The sequence below is a fragment of the Brachyhypopomus gauderio genome, chromosome 14 (assembly GCF_052324685.1).
Source record: "Brachyhypopomus gauderio isolate BG-103 chromosome 14, BGAUD_0.2, whole genome shotgun sequence".
Taxonomy (NCBI): domain Eukaryota; kingdom Metazoa; phylum Chordata; class Actinopteri; order Gymnotiformes; family Hypopomidae; genus Brachyhypopomus; species Brachyhypopomus gauderio.
This window is the reverse complement of record NC_135224.1, coordinates 16,949,080-16,974,226: the sequence shown is the minus strand read 5'-3', so window position 1 is coordinate 16,974,226 and position 25,147 is coordinate 16,949,080. Positions and strand designations below refer to the sequence as shown.

General features: G+C 42.2%; 2 protein-coding genes across 2 annotated transcripts; one reads left to right on the top strand and one right to left on the bottom strand.

The window, feature by feature from the left end:
* Nucleotides 1-1,405: 1,405 nt before the first annotated feature.
* Nucleotides 1,406-23,795, bottom strand: LOC143474576 (uncharacterized). The gene is made up of 4 exons (XM_076972084.1): nucleotides 23,225-23,795; nucleotides 17,107-17,313; nucleotides 2,552-2,698; nucleotides 1,406-1,913 (listed from the first exon to the last, which is right to left on the bottom strand). The coding sequence occupies exons 1-4, from the start codon at nucleotides 23,793-23,795 to the stop codon at nucleotides 1,624-1,626; spliced, it is 1,215 nt and encodes a 404-aa protein (XP_076828199.1). The 3' UTR covers nucleotides 1,406-1,623.
* On the top strand, nucleotides 11,703-14,486 carry LOC143475093 (complement C1q-like protein 2). The gene is made up of 3 exons (XM_076972830.1): nucleotides 11,703-11,891; nucleotides 13,481-13,630; nucleotides 13,910-14,486. Exons 1-3 carry the CDS (start codon nucleotides 11,747-11,749, stop codon nucleotides 14,197-14,199), a joined length of 585 nt encoding a protein of 194 aa, XP_076828945.1. The 5' UTR covers nucleotides 11,703-11,746; the 3' UTR covers nucleotides 14,200-14,486.
* Nucleotides 23,796-25,147: the final 1,352 nt, after the last annotated feature.

Below are 25,147 nucleotides of genomic sequence, written 5' to 3'. Positions count from 1 at the left end.
CTTTTTGATGCCTGTCTTTGACACACACACACACACACACACACACACACACACACACACACACACACGCACAAATGTACATTGGTCCTGTACATATATTAAGGACTCATCACACTTTCTACACATCCTTGAATGCCTGAAAGGACAAACACTACATACCAACTCTTAGCTTTTTTCAACGGACATTAAAAGTCTGTACACAGTCATCCCCAATGAAGGTGGTTTGATAGCTTTAATTAAAGCATTTTCTTAATGCAAGATCTGAGAAGAACCTTCCCACAGAGATTCTCGTAAGACTAACTCAACTCGGGTTCTCTTGAGTTGTCTTTACTTCTGACTCCAGGTACTACTCCCGAATAAGAGGAGTCAGTGTGGGCTCTAAAATGGGGTCAACTTACTGCAACCTCTTTGTTGGATTTGATGAGAAACATTTTTGAGCAATACACTGGACTTGTACCCTTACAAAGTCTGAGATCCATTGATGACATTTTTGGTGTTGTGTAGTGGTGTAACACTGTGACATAAAACACTTATGAGACCAACTCAAACATTAACACACATAGGACAAGAATTAGACAAGGTGATACAAATAACAAGAGACAGACACTCTAATGTACACACATAAGCACAGTCACATGTGGACACAGACGAAAATAAACACGCATACAGACACTCCCGAGGCTGGACTCAGGAGTTGTACTATGACAATCTCCAAATTTTAATTTCTTCATTCTCCAAGTTCCACCCAGCTCTTGAATAAACATGGAATATAACACATACTGGCATGAAGATCTCCTTTCTGGATGTTTCAATGAATTTTAGTCATTCTTGTTTAAATACCACCATCCATTATAAACCTACAGACTCTCATTCCTATCTACCTAAAATACAATTCTTCCCATTCAAAGGCCTGAAAAACTCCATTCCTCACTCGCAACTCCTCAAACTTAAGCACATTTGTAGTGACAATGAAAACGTCCTCCAGAAAAATGTTGAAATTCTGGCACATATTCAAAACGCTGGTTTTCCTAAGGAAGCCATTATGATTCTTATGCTCGTGTTTGACCTGTTCAGAGAGGACGCACTGACCTATAAACAATAATCAGTTAAGACAATGGAATGGATATGACAATTTAAACATCTACATTTTCATATATAAACTGGTTCCTCCTACTATTAATTCAGAAGCAGTCTAAAACATCCTGTTTCTCTGGAAACAGCAGATTCAACGAGTTTTGAGTTGAACCTGTAATACTTATAAATGTGATGGACATATTGGTGTATGTAGGAGTGTGTTAGATATGTTTATAGGTTTGTCAGTAAAATACTGCAATTGGACATGTTCTGCTGAATAATCATTTATTGTCACACATATGATCACACATCACATCTGGTTATTGTGTGTGATATAAAATGCTGTATTGGTACAACCAAGGCAATTTAACGGAATTTCTTTAAAATAACTGATGCATTTTAAAGGAAAAATTACAGTATGGAAAATACATATTTATTGTAAAGAAAAAGTCAAATGTATTATGCTTTTATGTTTGCTGTATTGATCTGTGTTTCTGTGCATTGGTCTTATCTGATCCACATACAGATTGCGTGACAGACAGTATCAGCTCAGAGCTGATGGAGCAGAAATCCAGAGAAGGTGTGTATGTTGGATGTTAGGCTACTAGCCACCTGGAAGCCACTGGGCAGGTTCAAGTACACCTTGTCGCCCTGTTCCAGGATCAGTGTTACTGAATTACTGGCGTAATCCTCGTTGTCACCTTTGTCCTGGTGCTCCCAAATCAGCAAGACTTCCTCATTGTTCTTGTACAAACTCACACCGATGTTCTTCTCAGACACCCAGCTGTATGTGGTGAAGGTAAAGAAATAAACACCCTTCACTGGAGCAGTGAAGATCCCTGCAAATACACCACACACACACACACACACACACACACACACACACACACACACACACACACACACACACACACACACACACACACACACCAAAACACACACATCAAAGACAGGCATTAAAAACGTTTATACTAAAATTACTATGGACATATGACACAATGACAAATGACTTTATACCTTAACATGCATTTCTGTGAAAAGTCTTGGGACACCATCATATTTGTTATTTTAGCAATGGTATAGTAACCATATATAATTATTTCTCAGTGTCTTTTTTAGAATACAATACAAAAACACAGGACATTTCTATCAAAAAGCTGAAATTAATGACAGGGTCTCTGGGCTACAGGGATATGTGAGCAGCAGGACCCTGGCTCTCTCAACCCCCAATAGAACAGAATGGAGTGGTACCAGGACACTTCGGGACACGTCAGGACAGTGTGCCCTAAAGAGTTCAACATGTGCTTGGTGCAAGCAGAGGTCAGATTAAATACTGACTTGTTAAATACATGACTTACATGTAGGAGCCATGTTCTGAAAATTGTATTTTTTAAATTTTGTCTTCATATTTCCTGTATTTTGGTTGCATTTGAATGCTTCAGTCTTTCTCCAGATTGCAGCTATTTTTATATATTACCTGTTGCTGTGTTGTAGGCATTTCCAATGTTGGTTATGGAATGTTGGTGAATGAGGATGGAGCTCCAGCTGAAGGGTCCTGTTATTCCAAAGTTATCGCTCTTAATAGATGGAGGCCGCATCGCCACAGAGAACACCACCTTTGTCCCTTCACCCCAGAGTGGAAACACACACAAGTGAATACACAAGTACGCTTATTTAACACACACACACACACACACACACACACACACACACACACACACACACACACACACACACACACACACACACACACACACACACACACACACACACACACACACACACACACCACCCCTACCTGAATACACAAACCTGTAGTCTTATATATGACACACACCTATATTAATACTCAAACATGTACTCTTATATATGACAAACACCTATATTAATACTCAAACATGTACTTATATATTACAAAAACCTATATTAATATCTAAATATGGACTCATATATGTACTCATATGACAAACACACACACACCCCTACCTGAATACACAAACATGCACTCATACATGATACACACACATACACACACATCTACCTTAATACAGTAACATACTCTTATATATGACCCACACACACACACAGTATATTTTCTAGGTAACATGGTGTTTCATCTTACTCCACCTTATAGAGAAAGTAATATTTTAATTTTAATCTTCTATTAAAACTTTCTTTTCTGTGGAGAATTATATTTACACAAATCCGCAAGACCAATTGTCCTAAATATAAACTTAGAACAATATTCTAATTGTTAGGCCAATATTATTGTTTGCTGCATTATTAGTTATTATTAGCACTTTTACATGTTTTTGATTTTTCTAAAGCAGTGATGCGATCATTTAATTTCAGGAGAAATTCCTCCTCATCTTCTGTGAGCAGCGAGTTCACCTTGAACAGCAGGTTAGCCACCACTAGCAACACGAGCTTCATCTTCACAATATTCATCATCCTCTTAGCATGCACAGTGGAACCACAAGGGGTTTGAGGTCTTATACTGTTTGGTCAAAACTGCATGTCAGACCCATTTCACCACCATGACTCAGATGTTTCTTATCTGCCCAAAGGGGGGAAGCTCTAAATGCTCCATCACTGGGTTGCACAAATCGCTTGACCTACACTTCACCCACGAAAGGTTCTTTATGATTTTGACACGTCTCCGTAAGACATGGAGCCTGCAGTCTCAACATGGCATGACTGCACTGGTCTGATTATGAACAAGTCAGATCAACTGGCCCAGGGAATCCACCGGCGTTGGACGGGATCAAACAAGACTCCCACCACACGAGACTCCCACCAAAAGAGACTCACTCCACAATAGACTCACACCATACAAGATTCCCACCAAACAAGACTCACACCACACAGGGCTTGGAGATGAAGAGGGTCCCGCCCTCAAAAATTAAGAGATCATGAATTAAACAATAATAATAATACCAACTAAAACACAGGTCTGATCTGGTCTCTGGTCTCTGTTATGGTCTGCTCTGATTGTTACAGCTAAAAGGCAAACCAAAAACTAACGAGTACAAACAATAAATCACAAAACTGGGCTCAAACCAAAGCAGAGATTAGACAGCAGGAACATGGCTGCGGGATGCACAGGACAGGAACAGGACCTAAAGATGGACAAGTAAATAAGACAGGATGTTGGAGGACAAGGGACTCGATGAAGAACTGGAAGACAGACACTAGCAAAGGGATAAAATGAACATGGGAACTATGACAGGCACACACATGGGCACAAGGAAAGAGATGGAGACCCACACAGGGACAGAGATGGAGACAAGCACAGGGACAGAGATAGAGACCCACACAGGGACAGAAATGGAGATAAGCACAGGAACAGAGATGGAGACAAGTACAGGGACAGAGCTGGAGACCCACACAGGGACAGAAATGGAGACCAGCACAGAGACAGAGATGGAGACCCACACAGGGACAGAGATGGAGAACCATACAGGGACAGAGATAGAGACCAGCACATGGACAGAGATGGAGACCAGCACATGGACAGAGATGGAGACCAGCACATGGACAGAGATGGAGACCAGCACAGAGACAGAGATGGAGACCAGCACAGAGATAGAGATGGAGACCAGCACATGGACAGAGATGGAGACCAGCACATGGACAGAGATGGAGACCAGCACAGAGATAGAGATGGAGACCAGCACAGAGACAGAGATGGAGACCAGCACATGGACACAAATAGAGACCAGCACATGGACAGAGATAGAGACCAGCACATGGACAGAGATGGAGACCAGCACAGATACAGAGACAGAGACCCACACAGGGACAGAGAAGGTGTGTATGTTGGATGTTAGGCTACTAGTCACCTGAAAGCCACTGGGCAGGTTCAAGTACACCTTGTCGCCCTGTCCCAGGATCAGTGTTACTGAATTACTGGCGTAATCTTCATTATCACCACTGTTCTGATACTTCCAAATCAGTAAGACTTCATCATAATTCTTGTACAAACTCACACCGATGTCCGACTTGGACACTCAGCTGTAGGTATGTGGTGAAGGTAAAGAAATAAACACCCTTCACTGGAGCAGTGAAGATCCCTGCAAATACCACACACACACACACACACACACACACACACACACACACACACACACACACACACACACACACACCAAAGCCAGGCATTAAAAACATTTATACTAAAATTACTATGGACATATGACATAATGACAAATGACTTTATACCTTAACATACATTTCTGTGAAAAGTATTGGGACACCTTTATATTTGTAAATTTATCCAGGGTTGCCAACTCTCACGCATTGAGCGTGAGACACACGCATTTGACCGTCTTCACACGCTCTCACGCCACACTTCCGAAAAAAAAATCCAGTTTATTTACCTCTGATCCACATCTATGATTCAATGAGTTACTAGTTCGCTCTGGCGCCAACCACCGGCGATCGATAGATCGCGATATAACACTTAATTTGTGTCCATTTTACGTTCGCCATGTTGCTGTTTTAGCAATGTTATAGTAACCATATATAATTATTTCTCAGTCTCTTTATTAGAATAGTCTTTCTCCAGATTGCAGCTATTTATATACTGTATATTACCTGTTGCTGTGTTGTAGGCATTTCAAATGTTACTCAAGTAAAAGTATGCATCCAAAAATTTACTTGAGTAAAAGTAAAAAAGTACTTTGATTAAAAGCTACTCAAGTAGTGAGTAAATGCATGTGTCACATTGAGGACCCCGGCCCCTCCCTTTTGGGCGTGTGTCTACGTCGTCTGCATCTACTCGTCTGCGTCTGTGGATCTCCGTGGGTGCGGTTATGTCTTGTGATAATCCGTCTCACCTGTGGCTCGTCTCGTAATCACGTGGGGCTTATGTGGTTTGTCTATTTAATGTGCGTTCGCGCAGTGTCCTGTGCTCCTCGTTGTCTAGAGTCTACACGTTGCCGTGTATGTTTCATATTCTGTGTGCGCTATAAGCGTTATTTGTATAAATAAAAGTGACGTCCTGACGCAAAGCAGAGGATTACGTCTCATCCTTCGCCGCTCAGCCATACGTCACAGCATGAGTACTGTCTCGTGTCAATAAATTACATCATGGGAAATTGAATTACTAGAAAATTTTTTTTTACAAAAATCATTTATTATAAATAAATATAATATATAAAAATGATTTATTATAAATAATATGTGCTAGTACCCGAATTGCAATCTGTGGAGATGCTAAGCGCCAGTTTAACACAGGAGACTCCCACATCAAACGTTAAAGCCGGGGACACATACACGCGAATTTGGCCAAGCGAAGCGAACTTCGCAATTTATTCCTATGAGGGAGGCAAAGGCAAGTAAATATGAGCGAAGCAAAATTATTAAAATTATTATTAAAATTATTATCAGGGTTGGGGGGCGGGGCGGCGGCATGTGTGTAAAATGTTGGCGGGGGGTGGGGGTGGCGGCGAGTGTAAATTGTTGGACACAAATTAAGTATTATGTCGCGATCGATCGCCAGTGGTTGGCGCCACAGCGAACTAGTAACTCACTGAATCATAGATGTAGATCAGAGGTAAATAAACTAGATTTTTTTTCAGTGTGAGAAATCGGATGTATGTGAAGTGTAGTGCGAGTGAAAACGGTCTCTGGTAAAGACAGTCAATGCGTGTGTCTCACGCTCATTGCGTGAGAGTTGGCAACTCTGATTATTATTATATTAATTATTTGGCCAAGTTTAATATTATGAGTTCAGTAGCTTCTAGCTTCCCTGTCCCGCCATGTGGTGGACAACATAGAACCTCAGAAAAAGTCCCCCAAGCTAGGACTGAAGTGGCCGGTTCGAAATTACTGTTTGGTGGTGAATTATGTTTTCATATTAAACGGTTTGTCCACTTGTCTACCTTTCTAGTGTGAATTATTAATATGGATTGTGATGAGGTCAGAAGAGCCTGTCTCATCCCCATCATTGCAAAGACTCTATAATGTGATTAATTATATGTTTTATGAATTATGTTTTGCACTGGAGAATGTATACTTACCTGTGTTGGAAACACAAGGGAGGGCAGGTGCCTCTCAGGGCTTCTTTTATGCAGGCCAGAAGAGCCCATGGCCAGTATAGCATAGAGGGGGGGGCAGCTGAAACATCCTGGGGAAAAGTACACAAAGGTAAATAACACATAATGGATATCCATGTAAATACTGTCAGAAGATACCTGTGTTGTGTGTGTTGTGTAGGTTATTATTTGTCATATGTATGTGTTTGTTAAACCCATTTCATTGCATACCCCTATACGTGCACCCCATTCTGTAATTGGTAGGGTCCAATTAGGCAGAGGGTGGGGTTATGGGTATATAGGGACAAGGGATTGTTTGTTGAGAAGGTTGGTTGGGTTTTTGCTGGTGAAACGTGTACGTATTGACTGCTGTGAGTCAGTAATTGTGAGATTGCTATAGCTTACTAATGTACAGTTTGAATCTCTGCTGGTAACGCCATGATTTTAACCTTCGTTTGTTTTCTTTGTTACAAGTTTTTCTTTTCCTTTTGTCTACACGTGTGTAGTGAATAAATTCACCCTACGGGCTTTAAAAATATACCCTTCGAGTTGGTCTAAATCTCTCTGCGACACGGACTCAGCACTCCGCTTAGGAATTCTTCCAACCCAAGTCTGGTATCTGAGTACAAGGGACCCGCAGGCGACTGATGTACCCCCTCGCCTGATGACATGGATAAAGTTTGGAGATGAATGTTGTGAGGATAATATAGGCTAGTTTTGTGTATTTTGTGTTTGCTAGGCAAATGTAAGGCACTGTTTCCTGTTCACTTTTTGATCGAGTAGGCCTAGGGGTTTTGATGTGACGCTAAGAAAAAAAAGGCTTTTACTTTTAATACTTAAGTATTTTTGAAGGCAGATACTTTTGTACTTCTACTCAAGTAAAAAATTGAGGTGAATACTTTTACTTTTACTTGAGTAATATTCAATGCAAGGTAACTGTACTTTTACTCAAGTACATAATTGGTGTACTTCGTCCACCACTGTCCACCACTAACTAAACGCCTGCGTAAAAAGGAAAGTCTTTAGCTGTTTTTTAAAAGTATCTACAGTGTCAGCTGATCTTAAATGTGGAGGAAGTGTGTTCCACAGTTTTGGAGCAACCACCTTAAATGCTCGGTCTCCACGAGTCTTTAGACATGAGCGTGGCACAGACAGTAAACTCAGGTTGTTTGACCTGAGTGATCGTGATGAAGTGTAGGGGTGGAGCAGGTCAGCGACATACACAGGAGCTGTGTTGTGTAGTGCTCTGTATGTTAAAGTTAAAATCTTGAACTGGATCCTGAATTCTACAGGAAGCCAGTGTAAGGATTTTAAAATGGGTGTTATGTGAGACCGTCTGCTTGACTTGGTCAGTAACCTCGCTGCAGCGTTTTGAATTTTCTGTAAACGTCCACGAGCTGATACACTGAGAGATGAAAACAAGGCATTACAGTAGTCTATGCGAGATGAAATAAACGCATGGATCAGCATCTCTAGATCTGCTGTTGAAACCATAGATCTCAGTTTACTGATATTTCTCAAGTGGAAGAAACAGGATCTTGACAGCTGTTTAACATGAGAATCAAATGCTAAAGACTGATCGAAGATAACTCCCAGATTTCGGAGGCTAGTGTGGACAGCAGAGGAAAGAAGCCCAAGATTTAGCTTAATCGTTTGACTAAGCCTTTCAGGAGCAATGATCAATACCTCAGTCTTGTTGTCATTTAGCTGTAGGAAGTTATTTGAGGTCCATTCTCTGATTGATTGAAGACAATCTAATAGCCTAGACAAACTATGAACCTCACTTGGTTTAAAAGAGAAATAAAGCTGAATATCATCAGCAAATAAATGATAAGAAATATTTTAACTACAGTTGTGATCAAATTTATTCAACCCCCACTGAAATAAAGTGTTTTGGCCAGTTTGACATTGATTTTGATCATTTCAGTCATCTTATTTACAATTGTATCAAAGAGGCACTTATAAATTAGACAAACATAACATAATATTTATGATGGAATAACCACAAATGTCTTTACTGTGCTCACATCATTATCAGTTTTATTCAACCCCCTAGTGACATTATTTGTTAGTACTTAGTACAACATCCTTTTCCAGTTATGACAGCTTTCAAGCGTGAAGCATAGCTTGACACAAGTGTCTTGCAGCGACCTATGGGTATCTTAGCCCATTCTTCATGGGCAAAAGCCTCCAGTTCAGTCACATTCTTAGGCTTGCGCACTGCAACTGCCTTCTTTAGGTCCCACCAGAGGTTCTCAATTGGATTTAAGTCTGGTGATTGCGATGGCCACTCTAGAATGTTCCAGCCTTTCATGTTCAACCATGCTCTAGTGGACTTGGATGTGTGCTTCGGATCATTGTCCTGTTGGAAGGTCCAATGTCTCCCAAGCCGCAGGTTTGTGACTGACTCCATCACATTTTCCTCCAAGATCTCCTGGTACTGAAGGGAATTCATGGTACCCTGCACACGTTGAAGCTTTCCTGTACCTTTAGAAGCAAAACAGCCCCAAAGCATAATTGACCCCCCGCCATGCTTCACAGTAGGCAAGGTGTTCTTTTGTTCATAAGCCTGGTTCTTCCTTCTCCAAACATAGCGCTGGTCCATTGTCCCAAACAGTTCTAATTTAGTTTCATCTGACCACAGTACACTGTTCCAAAACCTTTGTGGCTTGTCCACATGACTTTTGGCATACTGCAGTCGACTTTTCTTGTTCTTTGGAGTCAGCAAGGGGGTGCGTCTGGGCGTTCTGGCATGGAGGTCTTCGTTATGCAGTGCGTGCCTTATTGTCTGAGCTGAAACTTCAGTGCCCACATCTGACAGGTCTTTTTTCAGTTCCTTAGCAGTCACGCGGGGATTTTTCTCCACATTACGCTTCAGGTAGCGCACAGCAGTCGCGGTCAGGATCTTCTTTCTGCCACGACCAGGTAACGTTTCCACTGTGCCCTTTAACTTGAACTTGCGAATGATACTTCCGATAGTGTCTCTTGGAATATTTAACAACTTCGCAATCTTTTTATATCCATTGCCATTCTTGTGAAGAGCAATAACCTCTTCTCTTGTCTTCTGGGACCATTCTCTTGCCTTCACCATGCTTGGAAACACACCAGTAGATGTCTAGAAGGAGCTGAGTATCACAGTCCTTTTAAATCTGCCTAATTGGTGCTTATCATGCTTGATTGCTGCTCGTTGACATCCACAGATGTTTTCAATACCTGATGGAAAACACTGGAATGAACCTCTGTTCTTAGGAGTGGTAGTCGTAAAGGGGTTGAATAATTGTGTCAATGAAGAAATCACAAAAAGGCCATTTAATACTTTATGACAAAAAAATTGATGCTATCTTAGTTGCATTTAGTTCTTTAACAAGTCCTTGTAAGATTTCATTATGAACACAATTACAAATGTGCACTGAATTCCATAAAACCCTTCGCAGCATTGGGGGTTGAATAAATTTGATCACAACTGTATTTAAAATCTGCCCCAAAGGTAACATGTACAAAGAAAACAACAAAGGCCCTAAAACTGAACCCTGTGGAACCCCACAGGTTAATGGGGTTGCCTAAGACGTGTAATCTCCCATCGTAACTGAGAAACTTCTCCCAGTGAGATAAGAAATAAACCAATCAAGTGCTGTTCCAGATATGCCCACCCAGTCACATAACCTATTTATCAGTATTTCATGATCAATGGTATCAAACGCAGAACTGAGATCCAGCAGCACCAACACAGAGCAGTCACCAACATCAGCAGACATTAAAAGATCATTTGAGACCCTCAGGAGAGCAGTCTCTGTAGAATGCCTCTTCCGAAACCCAGATTGTAAAGAGTCGTAGCAATTGTGATTTTCTAAAACTGTAATTAGTTGGTTTGCCACCACCTTCTCCAAAATTTTGGATAAGAAAGGAAGCTTAGATATAGGCCTATAGTTCTTAAGCACAGCCGGGTCTAAATTTGATTTCTTTAAAAGAGGCTGAACAGTGGCGTGTTTAAAATAAGATGGAAAGCAACCTGTTAACAGTGAGGAATTTACAATGGCCAATATAGCAGGGCCAACGGTAGGTAAGACCTTCAACAATAATGAAGAGGGTATCACATCCACAGAGCTACTTGATGGCTTTAGCCTCACAATTACATCCAGCAGATCATCTAAGCTGATAGGCTGAAAGGGTTATAGCCCTTAACAGATGGAGGCCGCATCGCCACAGAGAACACCACCTTTGTCCTTTCACCCCCTTCACCAGTGGAAACACACACAATGAATACACATGTACTCTTATATATCACACACACACACACACACACACACCTACCTGAATACACAAACCTGTAGTCTTATATATGACATACACACAAACCTACCTGAATACACAAACATGCACACATGATACACACACACACACACACACACACACACACACACACACACACACACACACACCTGCCTGAATACAGAAACATACTCTTATATATGACCCACATTTGTACAACCCAGTGATGGAGCATTTAGAGCTTCCCCCCTTTGGGCAGACAGGAAACATCGGAGTCATGGTGGTGAAATGGGTCTGACATGCAGTTTTGACCAGACAGTATAAGACCTCAAACCCCTCGTGGCTCCACTGTGCACTCCAAGAGGATGATGAAGATTGTGAAGATGAAGCTCGTGTTGCTAGTGGTGGCAACACTGCTGTTCAAGGTGAACTCACTGGTCACAGAAGATGAGGAGGAATTTCTCCTGAAATTAAATGCTGATGTCAGCGCTTTGAAGAAATTATGCACAGGTAAAAGTGACTTTTACTTGTGTCTTGAAGGGTTAATGACCATGTGGACAGGACACAGTCTGTTGCTTTCATAGCTAAAAATGTGCAAACAATAGTATTGGTCCAAATATTTTCCTGAGTATATATATTTAGTATTGAATTTAGTGAATTGAATGAATTTAGTAATAAGAATCAGCACCTCTAAAACTGAGACCATGGTACTCAGTCAGATAAGGGTGGAGTGTCCTCTCCGGGTCAGGAGTGAGTCCTTGCCTCAAGTGCTGTTCCGGTATCTCGGGTTCTTGGACTGGGAGGTCGACAGGAGGCTGGGTGGGCAGTCGCAGAGTTGCGGCCGCTGTACCCGACCGATGTGGTCAAGAGAGATGCTGAGCCAATCTACGTTCCGACTCTCACCTATGGTCACGAGCTGTGGGCAGTGACAGAAAGAATGAGAGAAAAGCGGCTGAAATGAGTTTTGTCCGGGAGAGACTCAGAGTCGCTGCTCCTCCATGTAGAGTGGAGCCAGTTGAGATGGTTTGAGCATCTGGTCCAGATGCCACCTGGATGTAACTGAATGAATGGATGGATGGATGGATGGATATTTAATATATTTTTGGTATCATTAGTCATCCAGCTTTGTGAAAAATAGGATTCAGAAAAAAAGTTCTAATACTCTGAAGGTCAAGCAAAAAAGAAATTTACCTCAAGTGAAAAAATATCCCTCACTTCCTGCCATGGAGAAAGGCTGAGAAATACAGCATGTGCAGTTTATTTCTTTATGTTGATTACGTCTGACAATTATCCCATATCAGAGTAGGTTTAGACTGTGAAACACTGCATGGAAACTTCATCCTGCATGTGTAGGAAGTGGTGTGGACCCCGCTTACATCATTATGTCCATTAGGTCTGACTATTTGAACCACTGTTTGCTTAATTACTGTTAAAAATCAAAGAATGCCATATTAGAGTAAGTTTAGACACAGGTCTGAAATAGTATCTACATGACTTCCAACCCTCAGATGTTTGAGTTGCTCAGACTTCAGGGATCAGTGTGTTAACACCAGTGTTGCGAATAACGCCATTAAAATAACGGCGTTAGGTCAGGACACAGACTCTTACAGATTTTATGTGACCATGTTTGAACGTGTGCCCATGTGTGCATGTGTATATCTGTGTCATATGAGTGCATGTTTGTGTATTCAGGTAGGTGTGTGTGTGTCATATGTAAGCATACATGGTTGTGTATTCAGCTAGGTGTGTGTGTGTGTGTGTGCGTGTGTGTGTGTGTGTGTGTGTGTGTGTGTGTGTGTGTGTCATATATATGAGTACATGTTTGTGTATTCAGGTAGGTGTGTGTGTCATATGTAAGAGTGCATGTTTGTGTATTCAGGTAGGTGTGTGTGTGTCATATGTAAGCATACATGGTTGTGTATTCAGGTAGGTGTGTGTGTGTGTGTGTGCGTGTGTGTGTGTGTGTGTCATATATATGAGTACATGTTTGTGTATTCAGGTAGGTGTGTGTGTCATATGTAAGAGTACATGTTTGTGTATTGTGGTAGGTGTGTGTCATATGTAAGAGTACATGTGTGTGTATTCACTTGTGTGTGAAGGGACAAAGGTGGTGTTCTCTGTGGCGATGCGGCCTCCATCTGTTAAAGAGGGCTACACCTTCGGAAAAACAGGACCCTACAACAAGAGCTCCATCCTAATTCATGAACATGCCATAACCAACATTGGAAATGCCTACAACACAATAACAGGTAATATATATATATATGTGAAGTCTGTAGAAAATCTGAAGCATTCAAATACAACCAAAATATAGAAAATATGTAGACAAAATTTACACAATAATATATTCTGAACATGGCTCATGTGTGACCTCTGCTGACACCAAGACTGTCTTGAAGTGTCCTGAAGTGTCCTGAAGTAATCTTAATCTGATTTAATCTGATTTAAGGGAGCCCGGTGTGTGTGTGTGTGTGTGTGTGTGTGTGTGTGTGTGTGTGTGTGTGTGTGTGTGTGTGGTGTATTTGCAGGGATCTTCACTGCTCCAGTGAAGGGTGTTTATTTCTTTACCTTCACCACATTCAGCTGGATGGTGGAGGGGCACATCGGTGTGAGTTTGTACAAGAACGATGAGGAGGTCTTGCTGATTTGGGAGCACCAGGACAAAGGTGATAACGAGGATTACGCCAGTAATTCAGTAACACTGATCCTGAAACAGGGCGACAAGGTGTACATGAACCTGCCCAAAGGTTTCCAGGTGGCCAGCAGCATCAAATCCAACATACACACCTTCTCTGGATTTCTGCTCCATCAGCTCTGAGCTGATACTGTCTGTCACACAATCTGTATGTGGATCAGATAAGACTGTGTTTCAATGCACAGAAACACAGATCAATACAGCAAACATAAAAGCATAATACATTTGACTTTTTCTTTACAATAAATATGTATTTTCCATATTGTAATTTTTCCTTTAAAATGCATCAGTTATTTTAAAGAAATTCAGTTAAATTGCCTTGGTTGTACCAATACAGCATTTTATGTCACAACAATAACCAGATGTGATGTGTGATCATATGTGTGACAATAAATGATTATTCAGCAAAACATGTCCAATTGCAGTATTTTACTGACAAACCTATAAACATATCTAACACACTCCTACATACACCAATATGTCCATCACATTTATAAGTATTACAGGTTTAACTCAAAACTAGTTGAATCTGCAGAGTTTCCAGAGAAACATGATGTTTTAGACTGCTTCTGAATTAATAGTAGGAGGAACCAGTTTATATATGAAAATGTAGATGTTTAAATCGTCACATTCATTCCACGAGGCTCTAAAGTTCCAGGAGTGGAGATCAGTTCCATTTCTTTAAATTTACTAAAGTCATTGCTGTCATAGCTACACACTAAAAAATTGAGGTACGATAGGAGTACTTCCTTGTACTCAGAGGTACACTGTTCATAAATGTACTCCCAAAGGTACAATACAGTACTTGATATGGTCAGATGTGCGTTTCCTTTTTTTTGAACAGGTACATAGTGAGTGGAGATCAGTTCCATTTCTTTAAATTTACTAAAGTTTTTGCTGCCATAGCTACAACTAGCTATGAAAACAGATATGTCATTAATACAATGCCCATTAGGATTAAAGCACCTTGACACTGGAAATGACACATACTTAATCCAATCAGCAAGTCTTCTCTTGGTTTCTCCAATGTAACGCTGATTAGATCTCTTGCAAATAATCCAATAAACAACACGAGCTGTGGTGCATGAGGATGAATGTGTGATGACAACTGATCCTTTTGTGCCCATTATTTTAGTGGTTGTGTTAATATATTTACACAAAACATATATAATGTAAAATGATATAGTTCTTGACAAACGTGTCTTTAATGTTCTTGACTCGTCTAGAAGAGATTAATATTAGCCACTCTTCTATTATATACATAAGTATATAGTATACTATATATATATATATATATATATATATATATATATATATATATATATACAGTATTAGCGTGTTTATTTTCGTCTGTGTCCACATGTGACTGTGCTTAGTGTGTACATTAGAGTGTCTGTCTCTTGTTATTTGTATCACCTTGTCTAATTCTTGTCCTATGTGTGTTAATGTTTGAGTTGGTCTCGTAAGTGTTTTATGTCACAGTGTTACACCACTACACAACACCAAAAGTGTCATCAATGGATCTCAGACATTGTAAGGGTACAAGTCCAGTGTATTGCTCAAAAATATTTCTCATCAAATCCAACAAAGAGGTTGCAGTAAGTTGACCCCATTTTAGAGCCCACACTAACTCCTCTTGTTCGGGAGTAGTACCTGGAGTCAGAAGTAAAGACAACTCAAGAGAACCCGAGTTGAATTAGTCTTACGAGAATCTCTGTGGGAAGGTTCTTCTCAGATCTTGCATTAAGAAAATGCTTTAATTAAAGCTATCAAACCACCTTCATTAGGGATGACTGTGTACAGACTTTTAATGTCCATTGAAAAAAGCTAAGAGGTATGTAGTGTTTGTCCTTTCAGGCATTCAAGGATGTGTAGAAAGTGTGATGAGTCTTTAATATATGTACAGGACCAATGTACATTTGTGCGTGTGTGTGTGTGTGTGTGTGTGTGTGTGTGTGTGTGTGTGTGTCAAAGACAGGCATCAAAAACAATTATACTAATATGGAAATATACAAATGACATAACTTTCATATCTTAATACCTTAACATACATTAATGAGCATATGTCTTAGAACAACATAATATTTATTGTTTTGCCCATAGTATAGTGACCATTTACAATTATTTGACTGTCTATTCGAATACAACATGAAAATGCAAGAAAATCTGACTTTTACATGTAGGAGCCATGTTCTGAAAATTGTATTTAGTAAATTTTGACTTCATATTTTCTGTATTTTGGTTGTATTTGAATGCTTCAGACTTTCTACAGACTGCACCTATTTATATAAATTACCTGTTATTGTGTTGTTAACATGTTAAAGAAACATGTACTCTATGTACTCTATATATCACATCTTATATATATCTCAAATCACACACACACACACACCTACCTGAATACACAAACATGTACTCTTATATGATACACACACACCCCTACCTTAATACACAAATATGAACTCATATATATCACACACACACACACACACACACACACACACACACACACACACACACACACACACACATACACACACACACACACACTCAGTGGCACATGTTCAAAGCTGCTAGGGAGTGTGTCCTGATCCTGATGGTGCTAACACACTGGTCCCTGATCTCTGAGCAGCTCGAACAGCTCAGGGTTGAAGTGATGTTTGTGAACTGTGCGCACAAATCTAAACCTACTCTGATATGGCATTCTTTGGTATTTATTGCTAATTAAGCAAATAGTGGTTCAAATTTTCAGACGTAATGAACATAAAGAAATAAACTGCACATGCTATGTTTCTCAGCTTTTCTCCATGGCAGGGAGTGAGTGATATTTTTTCACTTGAGATGTAAATTTTTTTATTAGAACTTTTTTCTGTGGAAAAAAATCTGGATGATGAATTATACTAAATATATACTCAGGAAAATATTTGGACCAATACTATTGTTTGCACATTTTTAGCTATGAAACCAACAGACTGTGTCCTGTCCACATGGTCATTAACCCTTCGAGACACAAGTCAAAGTCACTTTTACCTGTGCATAATTTCTTCAAAGCGCTGACATCAGCATTTAATTTCAGGAGAAATTCCTCCTCATCTTCTGTGACCAGTGAGTTCACCTTGAACAGCAGGGTTGCCACCACTAGCAACACGAGCTTCATCTTCACAATCTTCATCATCCTCTTGGAGTGCACATTGGAGCCACGAGAGGTTTGAACACTCTTATACTGTCTGGTCAAAACTGCATGTCAGGCCCATTTCCCCACCATGACTCAGATGTTTCTTCTCAACATGGCATGTCAGCACTGGTCTTATTATGAACAAGTCTGATCAACTGATCATGCGAATCCACTGGTATTACACTTATCGACGGAGCAACAACAACACGTAGTGGATCTCCTAGACCCAGCACTCTTCATGGAGAAGCCTGAACATACCACGCAGTCCCAGAGAGGCTGTTAGCAGTGTTGCAGAATGAGCTCTAAACGATGAGAGATGGGAGGGATTGAACCCTCAAGTAGAACCATCAGCACCTGAATGCTTGTTTAATGTCTTTTATTTCTTTAAGTCATCAGTGATAGCTATCAGTGGTATCTCTGTCTAGCCCCCCCCCCCCCCCCCCCCCCCCACACACACACACACACACACACACACACACACAAGACAATCTTTGTTCAGTTCTCAAGCTCTGATCTTACACAGTATAAGAACCTCAAGGCATAGGAGCTGGAAATGAACAGTTTCATGATGGAGAGTCACAGTGACCCCGTGACCCCCGTGATCCCTGTGACCATCCCGTCGGCCCGTCTGCCTTCCCCTATATTTTTCCATCTCTGTCCCTGTCTGGGTCTCAATCTCTGTCCATGTGCTGATCTCTATCTCTGTCTCTGTGTGGGTCTCCATCTCTGTCCCTGTATTGGTCTCTATCTCTGTCCCTGTGTGGGTCTCCATCTCTGTCCCTGTCTTGGTCTCTATCTCTGTCTCTGTGTGGGTCTCCATCTCTGTCCCTGTATTGGTCTTTATCTCTGGCCCTGTGTGGGTCTCCATCTCTGTCCCTGTCTTGGTCTCTATCTCTGTCTCTGTGCTGGTCTCCATCTCTGTCCCTGTGCTTGTCTCCATCTCTGTCCCTGTGTGGGTCTCCATCTCTTTCCTTGTGCCCATGTGTGTGCCTGTCATAGTTCCCATGTTCATTTTGTCCCTTTGATAGTGTCTGTCTTCCAGTTCTTTGAAGAAATTATGCACGGGTATAAGTGACTTTGACTTGTGTCTTGAAGGGTTAATGACCATGTGGACAGGACACAGTCTGTTGGTTTCATAGCTAAAAATGTGCAAACAATAGTATCGGTCCAAATATTTTCCTGAGTATATATATTTAGTATGAGAATTTAGTGAATTGAATGAATTTAGTAATAAGAATCTGCACCTCAAAAAAAATCTTTAGAAAAATCAAAAACAGGTAAAAGTGCTAATCAATCAAATTTTTATTTATATAGCGCTTTTTACAACAGTTGTTGTCACAAAGCAGCTTTACAAGTGCAGAGTCCAAGCCCCCAGTGAGCAAGCCAAGGGCGACAGTGGCAAAGAAAAACTCCCTAGTTTTAATAACTAATAATGCAGCAAACAATAATATTGGCCTAAATATTTTCCTGAGTATATATTTAGGAAAATTGGTCTTGCGGATTTGTGTTAATATGATTTTCTACAGAAAAAAGGTTTTATAGAAAGTTAAAATTAAAATATTTCTCTCTGAGGTGGAGCAAGGTGAAACACCATGTTACCTGGAAAATATACTGTGTGTGTGTGTGGGTCATATATAAGAGTACGTTTCTGTATTCAGGCAGGTGTGTGTGTGTGTGTGTGTGTGTGTGTGTGTGTGTATCATGTATAAGAGTGCATGTTTGTGTATTCAGGTAGGTTTGTGTGTATGTCATATATAAGACTACAGGTTTGTGTATTCAGGTAGGGTGTGTGTGTGTGTGTGTGTGTGTGTGTGTGTGTGTGTGTTTGTCATATATAAGAGTACATGTTTGAGTATTAATATAGGTGTTTGTCATATATAAGTGTACAGGTTTGTGTATTCAGGTAGGGGTGTGTGTGTGTGTGTGTGATATAAGAGTAGATGTGTATTCATTGTGTGTGTTTCCACTGGTGAAGGGTGTGAAAGGACAAAGGTGGTGTTCTCTGTGGCGATGCGGCCTCCATCTGTTAAGGGGTATAACATGGGAATAACAGGACCTTTTGACAAAAGCTCCATCCTCGTTCATGAACATGCCATAACCAACATTGGAAATGCCTACAACACAGCAACAGGTAATATATAAAAATAGCTGCAATCTGGAGAAAGACTGAAGCATTCAAATACAACCAAAATACAGGAAATATGAAGACAAAATTTAAAAAATACAATTTTCAGAACATGGCTCCTACATGTAAAAGTCAGTATTTAATCTGACCTCTGGGCCTGTAGCCCATAGACCCTGTCATTTCAGCTTTTTGATAGAAATGTCCTGTGTTTTTGTATTGTATTCTAATAAAGACACTGAGAAATAATTATATATGGTCACTATACCATTGCTAAAATAACAAATATGATGGTGTCCCAAGACTTTTCACAGAAATGCATGTTAAGGTATAAAGTCATTTGTCATTAGGTCATATGTCATATGTCTATAGTAATTTTAGCATAAACGTTTTTAATGCCTGGCTTTGGTGTGTGTGTGTGTGTGTGTGTGTGTGTGTGGTGTATTTGCAGGGATCTTCACTGCACCAGTGAAGGGTGTTTATTTCTTTACCTTCACCACATTCAGCTGGGTGTCCAAGTGGGACATCGGTGTGAGTTTGTATTTCTGTTGTTGGAGCAAAATTACGGAACATTTTGAGTATGGAATTAAAGGAATGTCCAAACATAAAAAAATTTAAAGAAAGGTACAAAAATATTATTTTTAAAAGATATAGGGAAGCTGAGTGTGCCTGATTATTATTTATGCATATACATTGTAATATATGGGAATTTGGGGGGTTGTGTATTTGTCTGTATATGCTTGTACTTATGAGTGTATGCATATACACTGCATATTTATGTTTATGAATATATTTTTGTATTATATAACTTCAGAGTTAATGAAATGGTAGTTTCAGTATTTATGAAATGTGATTGAGTGATTTTTTTATTTTTTGTAATAAGCTTTGGAGAAGGGTGGGATTAAATATGTTTTATACTTCTTCCCATTCCTTTTCAAATATGTAAAATTGTTTTGTTATCTGTTTTATCATTTGTTTTGTTTTTAGTTTTCCATATTTGAAATAAACATTGAACATTAAACATTAAGTTTGTACAAGAATAATGAGGAAGTCTTGCTGATTTGGGAGACCCAGGACAGTGGTGATAATGAAGATTACGCCAGTAATTCAGTAACACTGATCCTGGAACAGGGCGACAAGGTGTACTTGAACCTGCCCAAAGGTTTCCAGGTGGCCAGCAGCATCAAATCCAACATACACACCTTCTCTGAAATTCTGCTCCATCAGCTCTGAGCTGATACTGTATGTCACACAATCTGTATGTGCATCAGATAATACCAATGCACGGAAACACAGATCAATACAGCAAACATAAAAGCATAATACATTTGACTTTTTCTTTACAATAAATATGTCTTTTCCATACTGTATTTTTCCTTTAAAATGCATCAGTTATTTTAAAGAAATTCAGTTAAATTGCCTTGGTTGTACCAATACAGCATTTTATATCACACACAATAACCAGATGTGTACCGAGCCCAGGAGGGGACATGGGTAAAAAATAAAAATTAAACGAGGGAATTCTGGCAGGTGGGGAGGCTGGATTTTGGACCGAAAATAATGATCTCTGTTTTATTACTGTTTAGTTTGAGAAAGTTATGGGTCATCCAGTTTTTGATGTCTGTAAGGCAGCAGGTGAGGGTGGAGAGAATGGCAGGAGAGATGGTTTTTGTGGTGATGTAGAGTTGAGTATCATCAGCGTAGCAGTGAAATTTGAGGCCATGGCGACGTATGATGAGTCCGAGAGGAAGTATGTACAGAATGAAGAGGATGGGACCCAGAACTGAACCTTGAGGGACACCGTGTACGACAGGGATGGTGTGGGATTTGTGTTGGTTGATGGTGATGTATTGGAATCTGTCAGACAGGTAGGATTTGAACCAGGCGAGGGCGGTGTTGGTGATGCCGATCGATTCGAGTCGATTCAGAAGGATAGAGTGTTTTACTGTGTCAAAAGCAGCACTGAGGTCAAGGAGGAGGAGGATGGTGAGAGAGCCAGAGTCAGAGGAAAGCAGGAGGTCATTTATAACTTTCAGCAGGGCCGTTTCGGTGCTATGGTGGGTGCGGAAACCGGACTGGAATGTTTCGTACAGGTTATTTGAGAGAAGGTGGATCTTGAGTTGGTTTGCAACGGCTCTTTCCAGTAGTTTTGACAGAAAGGTGAGGTTTGAGATGGGTCTGTAATTATTGAGGTCCTCCGGGTCAATGCCGGGTTTTTTAAGAAGAGGAGTGATGGCTGCAAGTTTGAGAGGTGAAGGTACTGTGCTAGAGGTGAGGGAGGAGTTTATGATATCTGTGATTAATGGAGCAAGGGGAGTGAAGCAGTCTTTGACGAGTTGAGATGGCATAGGGTCCAGGGGAGAAGTAGAAGATTTCATAGTGGAGAGTATTTTGGATAGGTCAGCAGAGGTTATGGGTGAAAAAGTAGATAGCTGAGTGTCAGATGGAGAAAAAGAAAATGTGGGTTCCGGTTGTAGGGTAGTGGAGGATGCAAGCAGGTGGTGGATGGTTTCTGTTTTTGAATTGAAAAATGCCAAGAGCAAGTCACATTTCTCAGGGGTGAATGATGATGGAGTGTTGTCGTGGGGTTTTAGGAGTTTATTTATGGTAGAAAACAGGGAACGTGGATTTGAGGAACCTGAGTGAATAATGGCAGAATAATAATTTGAGCGGGCTTTATTTAGGGCTAATTTGTAATGTTGCATGTGATCTTTGTAAGCAAGGGTGTGGACTGTGAGACCAGTTTTCTTGCATAATCATTCTAGCTGTCGGAGATGTTTCTTGAGTTTATGGAGTGCCTGTGACGCGCGGCTCGCGGCGAAGGATGAGACACGGGATCCTTGCTTTGCGTAACAGACGTCACTTTATTTAACAGATATTGCGCAATAGCGCACGGAGAACAGAAACACTCACACAGCAACGTGTAGACTGTAGACAACGACGAGCACAAGACACTGCGCGAATGCACATTAAATAGACAGACCACATCAACCCCACGTGATGACGAGACGAGCCACAGGTGAGACGGATAATGACAAGACGCACCCGCACCCACGGAGCTACACTGACCCAGACGAGTAGACACCGACAACGTTAACACACGCCCCAAAAGGAAGGGTTTGGGGACCGTAGCGTGACAGATGCCCCCACCAAGGGCACTACCCGTCCCGGGGTGCCAACAGGATCGAGTGCCCCGAACCCACGTCGATGGGCGGATCCGAAGCGCCTAGTCCTGCGTCTGGGAGATGACCGCCCTCGGTGGAGAATCCGCCACGAACAGCCTAGAACACCCTCCCTGGGAAGACCGGGGAAAACACGTTAGACACATTTAACGGGACATTTACAAACACACAAACAGGAACATTAACACACAGAGGCACAAAAGGGAAAAGGAGATTAGGCAGACATACGGGAATACATACGAAAACAGGAACAGACACACATGACAGTGGCGCCAGGCTGCGCGCCAGGAGGAGAGCGATCAGGGGAGAGAGACCGGGAGCTGCTGGGGCTGCGGCTGGTGGACGCGCCAGGTGCAGCGCGGCTGGCGGACGCGTCAGGTGCAGCGCGGCTGGCGGACGCGTCAGGTGCAGCGCGGCTGGTCCCGCCCCTCGGTGGGCCGTACGGGAATCCTTCTTCACCCGGGGATCTCCCTCCGGACCTGGCAGTGGGAGGGGCCTCCTCTGCTTCCATATCTTCCTCACTGCCACGGCTCCAGCTCATGGGCTGCCCCGAGCTGCCACCCCGTGAACAGTCCATGTCGCTGGCTGGGGAGCGCTCGGGAGACGAGCCCGCCTCTGGAAACCTCCTCCTCTTCACCGTCCCGGCGGACAGTTCCGAGGGGGGAGGGCTCTCCTCTTCCTCCTCGGTATAGGAGCCCTCTTCCTCAGGGTATGCGGAGCACTCCGACGGAGGGTACTCCTCCTCGTCATACTCCTCTCCGCCTTCCTCCACGGTGGTAGAGGGACCTACGGGCGGAGGGATGTAGCCCTCCTCCTCGGTGTAGGACCCCTCCTCCTCACCGTAGTCTATGGTGGGATCGGAATACACTGATGGAGGGTAGTCCTCCTCCTCCCCGCCGTAGTATTCGGTTGGGGCGGAGCACACGGAGTGGGGATAGTCCACCTCCTCTTCTCCCTCGCCATAATCTATGGTGGGTGCGGAGCATATAGAGGGTGAACTGTCCTCTTCCTCTTCTTCCTCGTCCGGAGAGTCCGCCCCCTCAAACTCGCTCTCGGGGGTCTTCTCCATGGAGCAGAGCTCGAGGGAGCCTACCCGCAGAGGTGAGAGGTCCTTGGAGGGAGAGGGGTGACGCTCCTTCCAAAACCGCACCGCGGTCTCGCGGAAATAGTCCGCCAACTCCTCAGTCCTGGCTTCCCGAGCCCGAAGCAGCATAACCGCACATAACGGATCCTGCTGCATCGCTTCGAGGGTGACAGGGGCTCCGCGGTGCTGTGCAGGGGAAGAGGCGTGGTGGTGCTTGCTGGGCCTCCTCCCCTTCTTAGGTCGGGTGGTGTAGCCTGGCATGGTTTGGTGTCTCTTGTCGGCTCGTCGTTCTGTGACGCGCGGCTCGCGGCGAAGGATGAGACACGGGATCCTTGCTTTGCGTAACAGACGTCACTTTATTTAACAGATATTGCGCAATAGCGCACGGAGAACAGAAACACTCACACAGCAACGTGTAGACTGTAGACAACGACGAGCACAAGACACTGCGCGAACGCACATTAAATAGACAGACCACATCAACCCCACGTGATGACGAGACGAGCCACAGGTGAGACGGATAATGACAAGACGCACCCGCACCCACGGAGCTACACTGACGCAGACGAGTAGACACAGACAACGTTAACACACGCCCCAAAAGGAAGGGTTCGGGGACCGTAGCGTGACAGTGCCGGGTTGAACCAGGGTGCTGAATGGGAAAAGGTGACTGTTTTTGTTTTCAAAGGGGCCAGTGTGTTGAGGGATGTAGACAGAATATTGTTGTAAGTGTTTACGAGGTCAGTGGGGGTTGGGTTTTCAGGGAGAGTGGAGCAGGAAAGACTGTTAGATATGCAGGTGGAAAGAGTCACTGGGCAGATGGATTTAAGGTTGCGAAAAGTGATTTTGCGGTTTTGTTTTGGGTCAGGGGTGGGGATGTCAATGTCAAATATAATGGCTAAGTGGTCAGATATGGTGAGGTCAATGCTGGACATGTTATGGATGTGAAGGCCAGTGGAGCAGACCAGATCCAAGATGTGTCCACTATTGTGGGTTGGGAAATTTGTGTGTTGGGTGAAACTGGAGCAGGTTAGGAAATCCAGAAAGTCCATTGCATGTTTACAGTCTGGGGAGTCAATGTGCAGGTTGAAGTCACCAAGAAGCAAGATAGATGATGAAATAGAGAAAAGTGCGGTGGTGAAATCCGAAAGGTCAGATAAAAAGGATGGGTTGGGTTTAGGGGGTCGGTAAATAATAGCAGTGATAAGAGGTTTAGGTCCAGGGAGTTTAAAAACCAGATGTTCAAATGATGGGGCTGAGGGGAGGGACAGTGCACGGGGTTTTAGGTTTTGATTAAAAATGGCAGCAATGCCACCCCCCCTGCCCTCGGTACGTGGGTTGTCTAAATAGGAGTATCCTGCTGGGGTGGTTTGATTTAGGGAAAAATAGTCCAGTGGTTTTTGCCATGTTTCGTTTAGGCAGAGCAGGTCGAGTTTGTTGTCAGTAATAAATTCATTTAGGATGAGGCTTTTATTGTTGAGGGATCGTGTGTTGAAAAGGGCGATTTT

Excerpts from the sequence above, each read along its gene's own strand:
- LOC143475093 (XM_076972830.1), top strand. The coding sequence starts at position 11,747 with ATGATGAAGATTGTGAAGATGAAGCTCGTGTTGCTAGTGGTGGCAACA. Across the intron at positions 11,892-13,480 it reads TTTGAAGAAATTATGCACAG|GGACAAAGGTGGTGTTCTCT; the intron begins GTAAAAGTGACT and ends TTGTGTGTGAAG. Across the intron at positions 13,631-13,909 it reads TGCCTACAACACAATAACAG|GGATCTTCACTGCTCCAGTG; the intron begins GTAATATATATA and ends GTGTATTTGCAG.
- LOC143474576 (XM_076972084.1), bottom strand. The coding sequence starts at position 23,795 with ATGCAGCAGGATCCGTTATGTGCGGTTATGCTGCTTCGGGCTCGGGAA. Across the intron at positions 17,314-23,224 it reads TACCGAGGAGGAAGAGGAGA|TTTTGACCAGACAGTATAAG; the intron begins GCCCTCCCCCCT and ends CCTGACATGCAG. Across the intron at positions 1,914-2,551 it reads TGCCTACAACACAGCAACAG|GGATCTTCACTGCTCCAGTG; the intron begins GTAATATATAAA and ends GTGTATTTGCAG.